We start from the raw sequence: 18,599 nt of genomic DNA, 5'->3' as shown, positions 1-18,599 counted from the left end.
GCCTCTTGACATGGCAGGAAAGATTTTGCCAAATGAACGCAACTGGTGTGACCTTAAGTTAAATGTTCTCATTCCTGTAAGACATTTTACATTTCTTATAAATTATCTATTTACTGTCAATTTGTTTTTCTTAATATGTCTTATTTCCATTTTAAATGTGTTTTTATAGTCATAATACAGGACTCAGCTGTAAAAGAGACCTTGGTCTAAGATGATTTCTCTGGATAAAGGTAAATAAATAAAATGTGACAGGCAGGACATACACTCTGGAGAGAAATTACATTAAAACTTCAGGCAACTAAGTCAACACACACACACACAATATTATTCCTCCTCCCTCGCCTGTGCTCTCTATGCACCATATTGTATGTGCATGCCAATATGAAACATCTTCACAATAAGCAAGTAAGAACATTGTCAATTTCATTCAATATGAAATTATAATATCAAATGTGGCCCATTCCCCCTCCATGGAAGTCGGTGATCAGAACACAGCTCTCGTCCGAGTCTCTACCACAGGGGCACTCAAAGTTTAATGAATTGTAGTCGTTATGAATTAAAGGTTACACAAATGTAGGTTTTGATGCTGAAACATTGATAGAGTATGTGTTCATTACCTCCTCAGTGATGGAGTCCAGTGAGGATGTGGCTTCATCATAAAGAAGAATAGGAGGGTTCTTCAGAATGGCCCTGGCTATCGCTACACGCTGCTTCTCTCCGCCTGACACACACACACACACATACAATAATCAAGTCATGACAAACAGGGCAGCAGGTGAGATCACAAAGAATCTTCTGGCTGAAAGTGGTTTGTCATTCAGTCAGTCAGGCTGGTATCAGACTGGTATTATAATCAGCCAGTCAGGCTAGTGTTAACAGACTGGTATTATATCAGTCAGTCAGGCTAGTGTTAACAGACTGGTATTATATCAGTCAGTCAGGCTAGTGTTAACAGACTGTTATTATATCAGTCAGTCAGGCTAGTGTTAACAGACTGGTATTATATCAGTCAGTCAGGCTAGTGTTAACAGACTGTTATTATATCAGTCAGTCAGGCTAGTGTTAACAGACTGGTATTATATCAGTCAGTCAGGCTAGTGTTAACAGACTGGTATTATATCAGTCAGTCAGGCTAGTGTTAACAGACTGGTATTATATCAGTCAGTCAGGCTAGTGTTAACAGACTGGTAGATATAAAATTTGCTAGTAGTAGAACAGTGTGTGTGTGTGCGTATAACCAGCAGCAGTACAGAACAGTATGTGCGTGTGTGTATATAACCAGCAGCAGTACAGAACAGTGTGTGTGTGTATAATCAGCAGTACAGAAGTGTGTGTGTGTATAATCAGCAGCAGTACAGAACAGTGTGTGTGTGTGTATAATCAGCAGCAGTACAGAACAGTGTGTGTGTGTATAATCAGCAGTACAGAAGTGTGTGTGTGTATAATCAGCAGCAGTACAGAACAGTGTGTGTGTGTGTATAATCAGCAGCAGTACAGAACAGTGTGAGTATGTGTGTGTGTGTGTGTAACCAGCAGCAGTACAGAACAGTAGGTGTGTGTGTGTGTGTAACCAGCAGCAGTACAGAACAGTAGGTGTGTGTGTGTAACCAGCAGCAGTACAGAACAGTGTGTGTTTCTGTGTGTGTGTATAATCATCAGCAGTACAGAACAGTAGGTGTGTGTGTGTGTGTAACCAGCAGCAGTACAGAACAGTAGGTGTGTGTGTGTAACCAGCAGCAGTACAGAACAGTGTGTGTTTCTGTGTGTGTGTATAATCATCAGCAGTACAGAACAGTAGGTGTGTGTGTGTGTGTAACCAGCAGCAGTACAGAACAGTAGGTGTGTGTGTGTAACCAGCAGCAGTACAGAACAGTGTGTGTTTCTGTGTGTGTGTATAATCATCAGCAGTACAGAACAGTAGGTTAGAAGCAGCCTGACTCTGGATGACCTCGTGTTCAGCTCCTGCTAACTCTCTGCTAGTCACGTACAAACACTGAGTCATTAACAGTCCTAGTACACTCCAACATACTGGGGAGAAGACTCCCCTCCCCCTCCTCCCCTCCCCCTCCTCCCCTCCCCTCCCCTCCCCTTCCACATCCCTCTCTCTCTGTATTCACACCAATGACTGTTTTTGAATTTCTGAATACTGGCTGAAATTAATTGCTTTTCAACATTTTGTGAAAATGTATCAAGGTTAAAACTTTATATTTAATTTTGGAAGTATTTTCTCATATTCACCAATGAAGGCAGGCTGAGTCTGAGTTTTTGTCCAAGTTTAGTAGAGATTATGTAACCAAATGTTCTCTCTGACTGTGTGTGTGTGTATATATGCTTGTGTACCTGAAAGTTTGAGGCCCCTCTCCCCGACCTGTGTTTCATATCCATGTGGCATCCTAAGAATAGCATCGTGTAGCCCTGCGAGCCTCGCCACCTCGTGCACCTCCTCTGGGGTGGCGTGGATGTTCCCATACTGCAGGTTGTAGAAAATGGTGTTGTGGAAGAGCACGGCATCCTAGGTAAGAAGAAATGTTTTATAGGGAAAACAAATGTTCTAGGACAACAACAAAGGTTGAATCAGTAGACAACGACTGAGACCCAAACTTTCAATGTGAAATTACTAAAACACTTAGTTTTTGTTTGTTCATGTCTTCTAATTCAATAGGGCACTGGTGAAACTGGTTTAGTTTGCAGTGATTCTGCACCACATGTTGCTGCTGGATTGAGGATCAGAATCAAATTAGCCGATTTTCGCTAATGCTAACGTAACTTGACTTCACCAAAACGTGATCAGAGCCCACATGTTAGTCATACCTGGGGCACTACTCCTACAGCCCGCCTCAAGCTGTCCAGGCTCACATCTCTGATGTTCTGTCCTGCAATGTAGATGTTCCCTTTCTGGGGCTCATAGAAGCGGAACAACATTCGCACTATCGTGCTCTTTCTGAAATGAGGCTGGGGTTAATTATTCTTCCTCCAAAACAACAAGCGGAACATGACATCAAAACCATAGAAACAACAAGTGGAATATGACATCAAAACCATAGAAGATATAGCTGAGATTAGATTGAAGCTGATTTGTAAAACTCATGTAAATGTTAAAACACAGATCATATTAGTGAAGTTGTCAAATTGTTTAATATCAAGTAGAGGTCCCTGACATAAGGGTTTCCCCAAAGGCAGACCTACCCAGATCCACTGCCTCCTACAATGGCCACCTTTTTCCCAGCTGGCACTTCGAAGGTGACCCCATCTAGAACCTTCTGTCCCTCCAAGTACTCAAAGTAGACATCCTCAAACCTGATGGTGGCTTCCTGGGGGGTCACGAGGAGAGGAGGGGCCAGATCCTTCTCCTAGGAGCATACAGCAACACAAGAAAATTGATATAACAAGATATAATAATCAGGTCTCTATAGTCAAGCATGTAAACCAGGTCTCTGTAGTCAAGCATGTAAACCAGGTCTCTGTAGTCAAGCATGTAAACCAGGTCTCTGTAGTCAAGCATGTAAACCAGGTCTGTAGTCAAGCATGTAAACCAGGTCTCTGTAGTCAAGCATGTAAACCAGGTCTCTGTAGTCAAGCATGTAAACCAGGTCTCTGTAGTCAAGCATGTAAACCAGGTCTCTGTAGTCAAGCATGTAAACCAGGTCTCTGTAGTCAAGCATGTAAACCAGGTCTCTGTAGTCAAGCATGTAAACCAGGTCTCTGTAGTCAAGCATGTAAACCAGGTCTCTGTAGTCAAGCATGTAAACCAGGTCTCTGTAGTCAAGCATGTAAACCAGGTCTCTGTAGTCAAGCATGTAAACCAGGTCTCTGTAGTCAAGCATGTAAACCAGGTCTCTGTAGTCAAGCATGTAAACCAGGTCTCTGTAGTCAAGCATGTAAACCAGGTCTCTGTAGTCAAGCATGAAAACCAGGTCTCTGTAGTCAAGCATGTAAACCAGGTCTCTGTAGTCAAGTCAATTTGAAATTACAAACGGTTCTGAGAAACAACCACCAAACCCTCAAAAATCCTTGTGTGTCAATCTAGCCAAAAGGTTTTTCCTCCCTGGTGCAGGTTGTTACCTTGATCTTGGTGTCAACACTGAGCAGGGTGAACAGGGTGTTCATGTCAATGAGAGCCTGGCGTGTCTCTCTGTACACAGTGCCCAGGAAGTTAAGAGGAAGAGAAAGCTGGAAGAGCAGACCATTGACCATTACCAGATCCCCAACTGTCATGGAGCCTAGCAACAACAAAGAACAACATCAACAATTAAATGAAGAAAACACAAAATCATGGGTTTGAATCAGTAAACTGTCGTGTAGTAATATCTCTCCCCCAACACTACCGTAGTTTCCCGTTCATAAAGCGCGGCTTATATACAGGTTTTGAAAACATAACTGACCTTTCCCAAACCCACACCTATCTTAGTTACTGTTGCTACGCCCGTCAAGCTGTGCTTCTTTGTAAGTGGCAACTACTATAAACAGCCAAGCACGGAGGGGAAAAGTAGCATTTTACCACTAAGCAATACCTCCGCGATATACTCCAGATCAAAGAATGAGAAACCCCATGAATTCAAAAGCAACCAACACAGCCTTGTCACCAGTCATGCTCTTGCAATGCCAGGAAAGTTTGGTTTGTATAGCTATTATTGATCTCTATCTGTGAACATCATCCTATCAGCTTGACAGAGTTGCTAAGGTAGGATTGGACAAGGACCGTTTGGGGGAGAGGTTTTGTGAAAAGTCAATTCTCTGGGCGGTTTATATATGGGTGAGGTTAATACTCGGGTTTGTTTACATACAAAGCTATATAATTAATGGTGTGGTTTATAAACTGGAAATTACGGTATATCACCCCTAACACCGGAAACTTCCCTAACGCCCTGTGTCCCCTAACGCCCTGTGTCCCCTAACGCCCTGTGTCCCCTAACGCCCTGTGTCCCCTAACGCCCTGTGTCCCCTGATGCTACACTGCTCAGACGCTACATTTCTCAGAAACAATGCATCTCTCTAACAATCTCCTGACCTGCCATGATGCCCTTGCTGGCCAACACCATGATAGCCGTCAGGCCAACACTGAAGATGGCACTCTGTCCAAAGTTCAGCATAGCCAGAGTGGTGGTGGTTTTCAGGGAGGAGGCTTCATAGACCTTCAGAAAACCGTCGTACCTCTCTGCCTCATATTTCTCATTGTTGAAATACTGTAAGAGAGCAAGGGGGGGGGGGGGGGGGGTGAGACTGGATGAGCTGGGTCAAGTAAGGACAGAAGTAGAATAAAGACTAGTGAGTTTGAATGACAGCTGATCCCAGTCTTGGGGCCCACCACAGAGCAGAGTTAGATGCATCGTCCTGGTTTTGCTATGAGACTGAATCAGGATGTGAATTGTGGTGGAAGGAGTGGGAGGATCATTTGACACACTGGATCAGTGGGCGCGTCCCCACCCTGCCAGCTGGTAAATGTGGCCATGATGTTGGAGAAACAGGACATGGAGGAGAATGAAGCACACAAGAAGCGGATGGAGGGAAGACGTGCCAAATGACTGCCCTTCATAGGGAACCACTCCTGATCACAGCCCTACTGGCTCTGTGAAAGAGGGAGTCATTAGAGACAAAACCAAGAGATCAGGTTCCTGTATGAGCCGTGCCTGTGTGTGTGTGTGTGTGTGTGTGTGTGTGTGTTGCGTTGTGTGAGGCCTGGTGGAACTGATGCCTGTGTGGGTGTATATCCAATTACATATTCATACTGAGACACCAGAACTAGACAGGAAGACACTATCAGGACAATAGACAGAACCACAGACACTAAACATCAGGACAACAAACAGAACAAGAGACTCAAAACATCAGGACAACAAACAGAACAACAGACTCAAAACATCAGGACAACAAACAGAACAACAGACTCAAAACATCAGACCAAACAACAAACATGTTTTAGCCTGACACATATACAACAATATGTCCAAAAATCTGTGAACACATCTTCAAATGCAACATTTATTGGCCACACCAAACCGCTAAAACTTGGTATTAGAAACCAAGTCTTGATTGCAATTGTATCTTAATTATGTCAGGTTATTCATAACGGTTTTCTATATTTATGCTGTTAGCAAAGAGTAGGCACATCTTTTTTTTTTTATTGCAACTCCAAAGCAGGTGCACGAGGGACTAAGAACAACATGTCTTCTGATGCACCTCCGCAGTAGCTCTGCTTCCTGCCATGCTGATCACTCAAAAAGATAGAGATTGCAGGCACTCAACCAACCACAAGGAATCACTACAGCACATTGAGGCAAGGCAGCCCTGACACACATCCAGGTCCCACCCACAAAGGACAAAGAGGACAACAGTAAAGAGAGAAGAGAAACAGAAGTAGCTGAAGAAAAAGAGAGACAACGGTTCAAACCTTAACAGTCTCGTAGTTAAGTAGAGAATCGATAGCGGCGTTGCCAGCATCATTATCTGCTTTGTTCATCTCAATCCTAAAACGAGTCCTACATAACAAGGCAAGAAAAGTATACATGTTACAAAACACTAATTCCGACAAACCAAGACAAAACTGCACAAAAAAAAGTACAAAAGACAGCAGCAACTATGAGTTCAGAAGAGGAATCACAACATCATCATCATCTCTACCTCCACTGTGTGAACGCGATGGTGAAGGCTGTATATGCTCCCAGAGTACCAAGAGTCACAGCCGCAAAGTCCGCACCACACTTGTAATACTGCGGAAAGAAAGACAGATTAAAAAGACATTAGCAGAGTCAGGAGAGGGAGACAGACTGTACATTACAATACTACAAAGACAGAGGAGACAAAGAAAGAGAGAACAATCCAGAGCAACACACAGAACCGATTAGGGTTACATACCCCGAGGCAGTGCAGACTCAGGGTTGACTAAAGGATTCAAACCGTTAAACACAGATGGGTCCAGGAATTACTAGAGCAGTACTGACAGACCTGGGTCCTGGACCTACTACAGCAGTACTGACAGACCTGGGTCCTGGACCTACTAGAGCAGTACTGACAGACCTGGGTCCTGGACCTACTAGAGCAGTACTGACAGACCTGGGTCCTGGACCCACTAGAGCAGTACTGACAGACCTGGGTCCTGGACCTACTACAGCAGTACTGACAGGCCTGGGTCCTGGACCTACTAGAGCAGTACTGACAGACCTGGGTCCTGGACCTACTACAGCAGTACTGACAGACCTGGGTCCTGGAATTACTAGAGCAGTACTGACAGACCTGGGTCCTGGACCTACTAGAGCAGTACTGACAGACCTGGGTCCTGGAATTACTAGAGCAGTACGGACAGACCTGGGTCCTGGACCTACTAGAGCAGTACTGACAGACCTGGGTCCTGGAATTACTAGAGCAGTACTGACAGACCTGGGTCCTGGACCTACTACAGCAGTACTGACAGACCTGGGTCCTGGACCTACTACAGCAGTACTGACAGACCTGTGTAATCCTCCTCAGATTACACAGTCCCACAAAGAATTTGAAAACAAGTCAAATGATTAATCAACTCTGATATCTGTTAGATTAAATATTGTAACATTCAATCACAGCAGCAGATATGGTTCCTGTCGCCATGAAAATTAACCAACCAGAAGGGCTCAAACAACATTGAGCAATAATTGTTTTTTTTATACTTCACACTGTTATTTGCAAATTGTTACAACACTAAATATCTGATATTATAATTTCAACTGACTTTTGAAACTTTGAGTGTAATGTTTAGAATTTCTGATTTCACTATTGTTAATTACATTTTTTATTATTTTCCACTTTGGCTTAGTAAATGTTCACCATGATAATGAAGCCTTTAAGTTGAATTGAGAGGAGGTCAAGCAGTAGTCATGTCCAAATAACAGGGTCCAGTATAATATAATGATGTTTGGTGTTCAGTATAATATTATGTTTGGTGTTCAGTAGTCATGTCCAAATAACAGGGTCCAGTAAAATATTATAATGTTTGGTGTTCAGTAGTCATGTCCAAATAACAGGGTCCAGTATAATATAATGATGTTTGGTGTTCAGTATAATATTATGTTTGGTGTTCAGTAGTCATGTCCAAATAACAGGGTCCAGTAAAATATTATAATGTTTGGTGTTCAGTAGTCATGTCCAAATAACAGGGTCCAGTATAATATTACAATGTTTGGTGTTCAGTAGTCATGTCCAAATAACAGGGTCCAGTATAATATAATGATGTTTGGTGTTCAGTATAATATTATGTTTGGTGTTCAGTAGTCATGTCCAAATAACAGGGTCCAGTATAATATTATAATGTTTGGTGTTCAGTATAATATTATAATGTTTGGTGTTCAGTAGTCATGTCCAAATAACAGGGTCCAGTATAATATTATAATGTTTGGTGTTCAGTATAATATTATAATGTTTGGTGTTCAGTCGTCATGTCCAAATAACAGGGTCCAGTATAATATAATGATGTTTGGTGTTCAGTATAATATTATAATGTTTGGTGTTCAGTAGTCATATCGAAATAACAGGGTCCAGTATAATATTATAATGTTTGGTGTTCAGTATAATATTATAATGTTTGGTGTTCAGTAGTCATGTCCAAATAACAGGGTCCAGTATAATATTACAATGTTTGGTGTTCAGTAGTCATGTCCAAATAACAGGGTTCAGTATAATATTACAACGTGACCCACCAAGACAGTAGAGACCAGGCCCATCTCGAACATGGTCGGTCCCAGATTGAAGACAATGGCCGAGAGGACGAAGGAGATCCCTCTGGTTCCCCGGTCGATGGCCTTGGACAGCGCCCCCGTCTGGCGGGACAGGTGGAAGCCCAGGTCGAGGTTGTGCAGGTGCAGGAACACGTTCTTAGCTATGCGGCGGATGGAATTCTGGGCCACCTTCCCGAAAACTGCATTACGCAGCTCGTTGAAGAGGGCAGAGCCGGCACGGGACACGCCGTCTGGGGAGGGGAGGACAGAGGGGGAGGGGGGAGGACAGAGGGGGAGGGATAGAGGGGGTTAGGGAGGGGGAAGGGGTAAAGAACAAAGGAGAAAAATAAGATTTTCATCAGGGTTGCATAGTGACTGAACTCAGCAGACAGGAGAGAGGAGAGGAAACCGAGAAGGAGAAAGAGAGCCAGCAAGAGAGAGAGGGAAAGAGGGCGAGTAACCCTTCATAGTAATCACAGAGAGAAAACAGACATTAAGATCCATGAATGTGATTGTATTGGGCAAGTCAAATCCAGGGATCAAATACTATCAGCTGTGGTTCAAACTGTACTGGAATAGATGAGGTTTATCAGAGACGGCAGCATTAAAGTGTCTTTAATGTGGCGTATAATAGTCCTGTTCAGCTAATGAACAAACCGCTCCTCTGACTGAAACCGTACAGGGAATTCACTCCCTATTCAGGCATGAAACATATTAATATTACAACTCCACACACACCACACACATTCACACACACCACACACACTCCACACATTCACACACACACATTCACACACACACACCTGGAGCAAACAACAGTAGTGTTGAATTTCAGTGGCTAGGAAAAACGCCCTAAGAAGGCTGAAATTTAGAAAGAAACCTAGAGAGGACCCAGGCTCAGAGGGGTGACTCCACACATTCACACACACAAACTCCACACACATACACAGTACACACATATACACAGTACTAGAGATTAAACGGTTGCCAGTTCCACAATGGTAAAATTCCCGTCGGTAAGTTTTACCATTTCAAACATAAATTATCATTATACTCATGTTTGATGACCGTGGTCTAAAAAATGGTAAATACCGTCCAGCATCAAGCAAAGTTAGCAACAGCCTGACACTGATGCAGCGTGCAACCAGTGTTGCCAGATGGGGTGGTTTCCAGCCCAACGGGGCTATTTATGTTGACAATGTGTGGGCAAAAAAGGGCTTGGGCAGGTTTATTTACAGATTCACAGGTTTGTATAGAAAAAATAGTGTCCGCGGGTGATGGGGCAGTATACTGTCACTAAAATATGGCAACAGTGCATGCAATGTGGGTTTTGTTGTGTGTGAAATCATGGCGGAAGGCAGTGACAGCGGCGGGAGACTTTTCAGCCTTCTAAGAGGACCAAATCTGAAGTGTGGTCATATTTCGGGTTTTTCAAGAGTGCTGAGGCAAACTTAATCGAAGATGGTCACCCTGACTGTTTTTTGACAGTGACAATTGTTTTTTTCAAAGAACACTTCACATCTCGTGACCACCCACTACTTTACAGTGAATTACTGTCCATGTTTCCTACAGGCCAGTCATTCTATAGTTCCATGTATCCTACAGGCCAGTCATTCTGTAGTTCCATGTATCCTACAGGCCAGTCATTCTGTAGCTCCATGTATCCTACAGGCCAATCATTCTGTAGTTCCATGTATCCTACAGGCCAGTCATTCTGTAGTTCCATGTATCCTACAGGCCAGTCATTCTGTAGTTCCATGTATCCTACAGGCCAGTCATTCTGTAGTTCCATGTATCCTACAGGCCAGTCATTCTGTAGTTCCATTTATCCTACAGGCCAGTCATTCTGTAGTTCCATTTATCCTACAGGCCAGTCATTCTGTAGTTCCATGTATCCTACAGGCCAGTCATTCTGTAGTTCCATGTATCCTACAGGCCAGTCATTCTGTAGTTCCATGTATCCTACAGGCCAGTCATTCTGTAGTTCCATGTATCCTACAGGCCAGTCATTCTGTAGCTCCATGTATCCTACAGGCCAGTCATTCTGTAGTTCCATGTATCCTACAGGCCAGTCATTCTGTAGTTCCATGTATCCTACAGGCCAGTCATTCTGTAGTTCCATGTATCCTACAGGCCAGTCATTCTGTAGTTCCATTTATCCTACAGGCCAGTCATTCTGTAGTTCCATTTATCCTACAGGCCAGTCATTCTGTAGCTCCATGTATCCTACAGGCCAGTCATTCTGTAGCTCCATGTATCCTACAGGCCAGTCATTCTGTAGTTCCATTTATCCTACAGGTCAGTCATTCTGTAGTTCCATGTATCCTACAGGCCAATCAGTTACATTGGTAAACAGGAACTCATTAAAATGTCTCAACAGGTCTAGCTGCTAGTGTTACTGCATGAGTGACCGACTGCCTGGCTAATGGGTTGACTGAACTGACAGTATGTCTAAACTAACCCTTGGCCCAATCCCTTGGTCATTAAAATCTACTGAATGTGCACAAGGCTGACCATGTGACAGAATGTCAGAATGAGGACAAATTAGATTGAGTGTTAAAGCCTGGTGTTTGACAGAGTTCAGAAGGTAGCTCAAAATGAGCTGGGATCCAAACATTTATCCAAAGCTGTCCAGTATCCAGGGGTCACAAAAATAAATATTGACAGGCAGCTGAGGGTCCTTGACAGGACAACAAATACTACATGAAGACATTAGCGACCAACCGTTATAACCGCAATCATTCAGGCACCAACAGACAGCAGCTGTCATTCATCTACATTCATTGATAAAGATGATACAATTTAACAAATCACACCAAATACCTAACAATTGTACCATAAATGCAAAGAAAATGTTAAATAAAAACCTGTCCATTAGTCTCTTCCATTGGTGGGGTGGAATGTGTCTTCTTTAAAGCACTGTTCAACTGTGTCATATGAGGGCTTTCTTGCATGTATGGGCCTGAACTCAGCCATTCCATTACACACACGTTCTTCTTTTTGAGCCGTTCTGTTGTAGCTTTGCTTGTTTTGTATCACTGTCCTGAAGCCAGATCCATGGTCGTTCAGCTTCCGCTTTTTGACCTCACAATCGCCTCAAGAACGCTCTGCTACGTTTTGAAATTCATAGATGACTCAGTGACAAATGAGATTTAGTAGAGAAAAAAAGCAATGAATAGGTCTTTTGATCTTGACATGAAGTGTTAACACACAACCAAATGCTTAACACTGTCAAGACCAAACCAGACCAAGTCATTCTAAAATGATTTTCTGATAATCCCCCCCGCCAAGACACACTTGCAGAGTAGCTGTCTTCCATAGCAAACTAAATCACCCCAATACTATTCCTATAAGCTACTGGAACTGGCCCCTAAATCAGAGGCTAAACTTTAACCCCTGTACCTTAACACTTGACTCTAAACCCTGACCCCTGATTCCTAACCTAGGACAACTCTGAACCTAGGACAACTCTGAACCTAGGGCAACTCTGAACCTAGGGCAACTCTGAACCTAGGGCAACTCTGAACCTAGGGCAACTCTGAACCTAGGGCAACTCTGAACCTAGGGCAACTCTGAACCTAGGGCAACTCTGAACCTAGGGCAACTCTGAACCTAGGGCAACTCTGAACCTAGGGCAACTCTGAACCTAGGGCAACTCTGAACCTAGGGCAACTCTGAACCTAAGGCAACTCTGAACCTAAGGCAACTCTGAACCTAAGGCAACTCTGAACCTAAGGCAACTCTGAACCTAAGGCAACTCTGAACCTAAGGCAACTCTGAACCTAAGGCAACTCTGAACCTAAGGCAACTCTGAACCTAAGGCAACTCTGAACCTAAGGCAACTCTGAACCTAAGGCAACTCTGAACCTAAGGCAACTCTGAACCTAAGGCAACTCTAACCCTCGACCACTAAATGAAGGCAGCCCTGACCCTTAACATGAGCACAATAAAATCCACAACCTCAGGTTTCTCTGTGTTTAACGGTTTCTGCAGATTTTTTTTTTGTTGCTCAGCCTATTTTTACCAAGAGTGCCAGTGATAGTGTAGGGAACTGTAAAGTAAATACTGAACTGGTCCACAGTAATACGTAGGGAACTGTAAAGTAAATACTGAACTGGTCTACAGTAATACTTAGGGAACTGTAAAGTAAATACTGAACTGGTCCACAGTAATACTTAGGGAACTGTAAAGTAAATACTGAACTGGTCCACAGTAATACGAAGGGAACTGTAAAGTAAATACTGAAGGGACTGGTCCTCTAGAGCTTTTGCCAGTGATTCTGCCTCTGGCACTGAATAGGTTGAGAAACATAAGCTTTGGTCTATTCACACAAAACTGACATTAATGTCAACACATAGACCACAGAGAAGAGAGGAGAGCCGGGGACACACAGACCACAGAGAAGAGAGGAGAGCCGGGGACACACAGACCACAGAGAAGAGAGGAGAGCCGGGGACACACAGACCACAGAGAAGAGAGGAGAGCCGGGGACACACAGACCACAGAGAAGAGAGGAGAGCCGGGGACACACAGACCACAGAGAAGAGAGGAGAGCCGGGGACACACAGACCACAGAGAAGAGAGGAGAGCCGGGGACACATAGACCACAGAGAAGAGAGGAGAGCCGGGGACACACAGACCACAGAGAAGAGAGGAGAGCCGGGGACACATAGACCACAGAGAAGAGAGGAGAGCCGGGGACACACAGACCACAGAGAAGAGAGGAGAGCCGGGGACACATAGACCACAGAGAAGAGAGGAGAGCCGGGGACACATAGACCACAGAGAAGAGAGGAGAGCCGGGGACACATAGACCACAGAGAAGAGAGGAGAGCCGGGGACACATAGACCACAGAGAAGAGAGGAGAGCCGGGGACACACAGACCACAGAGAAGAGAGGAGAGCCGGGGACACACAGACCACAGAGAAGAAAGGAGAGCCGGGGACACACAGACCACAGAGAAGAGGAGAGCCGGGGACACATAGACCACAGAGAAGAGAGGAGAGCCGGGGACACACAGCTACAGGAGAAGAGAGGAGAGTTGGGGACACATAGCTACAGAGGAGGAGAGGAGAGCTGGGGACACTTAGCTACAGGAGTCCCAAGTATCTACACCTGGACTGTGGCCAAAAAGTATTAGTTTGTGCAAAAGAAATTATAATATCTTGTGTGGGACTTACAGCCAATCAGAACGGCGGTTGCCATTGTAGCCACAGTGCTGGGGGCGTCGCTGAGATTCAACATGTTTCCTGATAGACCGTTGAGTTCGTCCACAGCATATTTAAACATGAACGGCACCATCACGTTGGTAAACTACAGAGACAGAGAAACAGGAGGTTACGCACACATTCAAACCTTCTGATGCCTGCCTTTCTTTTGTATATCTACCTTTCTGCATGCATCTTGCTCAACCTCTCCCCCCTTCAGGCAGTCAGTCAATCTCTCAGTCAATCAGTCAGTCAATCTATATATCTCTCAGTCAGTCAGTCAATCTATCTTAGTCAGCCTCTCAGTCAATTGGTCTGTCTGTGAATCTTTCAGTCAGTGAGTCAATCTCTCAGTCTCAGTCAGTGAATTTCTCAGTCGGTCTCTATCTGTGCCTGGTGCCTCTCCTTCTGCCTGTCTCTTTACTGGATGGTCTGTACCTATCATCATTGGGCAGCTGGCTTTAAAACAAGACTGTACTTTACCGTTGAGTAGAAGCCATTAATATTGGTTGTGTGTGTTTCACTAATGACAGTGACATGATTGTCAGGGCTAATTCAAAACACTGGGAGAGCTGTGTGATTCAACCGTGGAAAGAGAACACAAACGGATACGCACAGGCGCGCGTGCGCGCACACACACACACCACACACACCACACACACCACACACACCACACACACCACACACACCACACACACCACACACACCACACACACACACCACACACACCACACACACCACACACACCACACACACACACACCACACACACACCACACACACGCCACACACCACACACACCACACACACACACACACACACACACACACACACACCTATTCATTTGGATCCCATCTTGGATAAACCTTTTAACCTTAAACCATTTTCTGTGAATTAAATCGAATCCATTTAACGGCAGATGTTCAGAATTATGTATTCAGGGATTCTATTCAATGTTTTAACATTCTGAACATGCAAACATCTATGCTACACAAGACATTGCTTGCATTTTTTCCAAAACGCACCGAATCACCCCAAAACCATGAACCCTAACCATGTGGATACACCTTGACCCCTGTCCCGAAACCTTCAAATCTGAACCCTGACCTGGGACATCTCTAAACCTGGATTGCCAGGCCAACTCTAAATTCTGACCTCTGAACTAGGACCTGATCAAATATTTGTTTCTCTGAGTTTTAAGGTGTTCTGAACCTTTAAAAGAAATGTACAAGAAAGAACTAAGCATACCTAGTTCAGCCACGCCACAATGTGTTCATTATGACTTCCATTGTGTTGCAAGGAAAGGATGAACAGTATTGGTTGTAGCCAAATAATTCCAAGCGCTTGAGCGTGAGGACTGAGATACCGGGGTGGTAACTGTAATTCATTGAGGATGAAAATTAAATGCATGTACAGACATGGCTTAAATGTCCCCCTGGAGAAGAGCAGAGTAAGACATCGATGCAAAGATTATCGCACATAGAGGCTGACGGGTTCATCCTAGCATTGGAATGCGAGGGTTTGAATGTTTTATATTTTTCTTTTCATTGTAAAGCACATTGAATTGCTTCTATGTATGAAGGGCGCTATATAAATAAACCTGCTTGCTACTCAAATAATAGCTGACCAATGGAGAAGCTTCATCCACACCTCTCACTAAAGCCCGCCGAAGCTGTGGGGTCAAAAGTGCAAGCGAAGAACTGTTTCAATCCAAAACATGACCAACAAGGAAAACTAGTAAGAAATATAAGTATTAAAATGGTTTCGCCACAAAATGTGGGTGGAACTTGGTTGTGGCGGGTAACGCAGTCACTCTCACTAGCCACTTTGGCGGGTGGCATTCTATATGTCTATCCACAGGGTTTTGCCTGCATTCAAAGCTCAATGGCTACAGCCTAAACCTCAAACTACATCTAATCCGCATTAAAATATAATAAATTACTTTTCAAGTGACTTCTAGTAGCCTAAATACACTGGTTTGTTTTTAAAGAGAGATTGTGAGACAAATGAAGTTGACTGGTGAAAAGACCATCAGATTAGGGTATGTATTATCACCAAAAACTTTAGTCATATATATCCAATATATAGATTAAAAAATATATATAATTAACATATTAAAGTTACTAAAAATATATGGATGTGAAGACGCTGGATCAGCGACAGCAGCAAAGCCAATTACAGCTGAAGGAAGTCGAGGGACAAGGCAAGGATGGGGAAACAATAACGTGACAAGGCTGTAAAATAATACAGCTCTGTTACGTTTTTAGGCATGTCTATATTAACAAGAACATAGCATAACAAAAATAGACAACAATAATATTGACTGTGATTAATTATAAAGCTGTTGGGTGATTTCATATTTCTTTTAAATAACATGTTAATAGTTCTAGGTTATGTTAAGAATAAATATATTGCTTGCATATTTTAGTTGATATTAGGGAGGACATTGGAGCGTGCATTAGCTGCTCAAGCTTACTAGTATCTACTAACTTCTTAGGAATAATGATAAGAATTGAGCAATTTCCAGCCAGACTGAAGATGAACTTTTCCATGCCAGAAACAGTCACAATATAACCGTATACAGTTTCAGGTATTGGTTTTAGCAAGCAAAGTTTTTGTCAATACGGGATAATACACAATGCGTTCTTCGCTTCGCCTGCGAGGAGATACGAGCTCGGGACCTATAGTTCACAAGTCAGCTTCTCTAACCACTACGCTATTTAACAAGGTGTAGGCAGTCAGTCAGTGACATTCGCTCTTCTTAGCCGGGTCCGCTTACACAGTCCGGCAAAAAAGAACGTACACAAAGTCTTAGACAGTACATATCCAAAAGTTGATTGGCCAATAGGCTTATTCTGTGCATTAAATATAGTTATTTAACAGGTGAATTTACAGACGCAAAGACCCCAATGTCGTTTCGTAGTGGATTTTAGCTCTGCATTTGAAAGGCCAGTAAACAGGACCGCATTTGTGGTGTTCCAAACCTGGTTCTAATGCTTAAATGACATCAGGAGACAAAAACACATGATTAGTTGCGTTTCTATTGCACACTCATTTACATTATTGCTAATAGCTACACAAAAATGGTTGCCCACACAACATTGTGGACTAACAGAACATGCAAACCTACAGACCACTAACATCACAGACAACCTACAGTTCAAATACCTAGCTACCGAGGTTTCCTTGTACAACAAAAACTATAAAAAGTTTTCTGCATTTATTTTAAATTAATTCCCAATATTTTTTAAGAAGTTGTACTTGCTGTGTTATCATGGTGGTTTTCTATTGTGTTTTAGGCAACTACTTTATTTATTAATTTAACTTTCATATTAGGAGTATTCCAACTTTCATATTAGAAGTATTCCAACTTTCATATTAGGAGTATTCCAACTTTAATATTAGGAGTATTTGATGCACAGAGGTCTGGTTCAGCCTGCCAAGATGGGCTAGGAGCAGACTGAACCAGGTCTGTGTAAACATTAACAATAGTCTCAACACCAAACCATCACAATTTCTACTGCAACAGCAAAGATAAGATCAGAAGAGGCTCCATCCTAATGATGAAACCAGAGAGATATTAGCTCTCCTTCAATACCTTGTCCATGTGTTCCTGTAGATATCTAGGGACATCACAGACAAGACACAGAGCCCCCTGCCTGCCTGCCCGCCCCCAGGCCACAGGAGAGGAATTACGGATATATTCTGACACCACGAGATATACCATGTCTGATAAACATTTTTGTCAGCCACAGAAGAAGCAGAGGTGCGTGTTTCCATTCTGTGTTGTGGCAGAATAGGATCATGTGAAGATTTGTTGTTCAGTGTAAATTAGGAGAAACAGAGATGGAATCACAACTCAGAATAATACATCCACAGACCGGTCCTCCACACTGTGTCTCTCTCTAGGTCTCTATCTGTCTCTGTCAGTCAGCCTCTGTCTCTTTGTCAGTGTGTTTCATCGGCTTACCTTGGCACCAGCCAGTAACCCCAGGGCTAAGGCTACTCTAGCGCGCAGATCGGGCCGATCCTTTGGCCAGACATAGGATAACATGTTGGAGAGGATGATCCTGGAATTCACCTCCTTCAACTGGCAAACAGAAGACAAACACAATGATAAATGACAATAACATTGTTTAAATGGCTTTGCAGTTACAACGAAAAGGATAAGCGTTCCTTGGACGGACGGACGGACGGACGGACGGACGGACGGACGGACGGACGCACGCACGCACGCACGCACGCACGCACGCACGCACGCACGCACGCACGCACGCACGCACGCACGCACGCACGCACGCACGCACGCACACACACGCCTTTAGAAAAAGGTTTGGCGGACCAGACACAAAACACAGAGAGCTAGAAATACATAATATTGATCCTTTCCACCAATTTTGCCAAACATATCTGGTCGTAAAACTATAAGCCCTTTTCTTGTGTGAGCACCAAAGAGGTGTGGAGCAGAACAGACATGGAAAGCCTGTCTGACACTACATCTCCCAGGGGGCCGTGGGGCTGTCATCCCAGCTGAGGGGCATAGTGCTGTAGATCCAACCTGTGAATCAGCCAGCTGCCAAGAGCGACCAGGTAGGGTTAGGGGCTGGGGATGGACCTCGCTGTAATAACTTTTCTAATCCAGGCAATATGGTAACGTAGCTCCATCACACACAAGACACACACACACACACACACACACACACACATC

General features: G+C 43.7%; 1 protein-coding gene across 1 annotated transcript in view; it reads right to left on the bottom strand.

Annotated features, from left to right (window-relative positions):
* Positions 1–18,599, bottom strand: part of abcb7 (ATP-binding cassette, sub-family B (MDR/TAP), member 7) — a 35,218-nt gene that overhangs the window by 7,974 nt on the left and 8,645 nt on the right. Inside the window, exons 4-14 of the mRNA XM_013133689.3 lie at positions 17,862–17,981; positions 13,866–13,998; positions 8,667–8,935; positions 6,619–6,707; positions 6,389–6,476; positions 5,009–5,183; positions 4,063–4,220; positions 3,187–3,350; positions 2,812–2,941; positions 2,341–2,512; positions 618–721 (exon numbers count right to left, since the gene is read on the bottom strand). Of these exons, the coding sequence (XP_012989143.1) occupies positions 618–721; positions 2,341–2,512; positions 2,812–2,941; positions 3,187–3,350; positions 4,063–4,220; positions 5,009–5,183; positions 6,389–6,476; positions 6,619–6,707; positions 8,667–8,935; positions 13,866–13,998; positions 17,862–17,981 (1,602 nt within the window). The remainder of the gene's footprint in view (positions 1–617; positions 722–2,340; positions 2,513–2,811; positions 2,942–3,186; positions 3,351–4,062; positions 4,221–5,008; positions 5,184–6,388; positions 6,477–6,618; positions 6,708–8,666; positions 8,936–13,865; positions 13,999–17,861; positions 17,982–18,599) is intronic.

Source organism: Esox lucius, chromosome 4 (genome assembly GCF_011004845.1).
Source record: "Esox lucius isolate fEsoLuc1 chromosome 4, fEsoLuc1.pri, whole genome shotgun sequence".
NCBI classification, from domain to species: Eukaryota; Metazoa; Chordata; class Actinopteri; order Esociformes; family Esocidae; genus Esox; species Esox lucius.
Note: the sequence above shows the minus strand (reverse complement) of the source record. Positions and strands in the feature narration are given on the sequence as shown.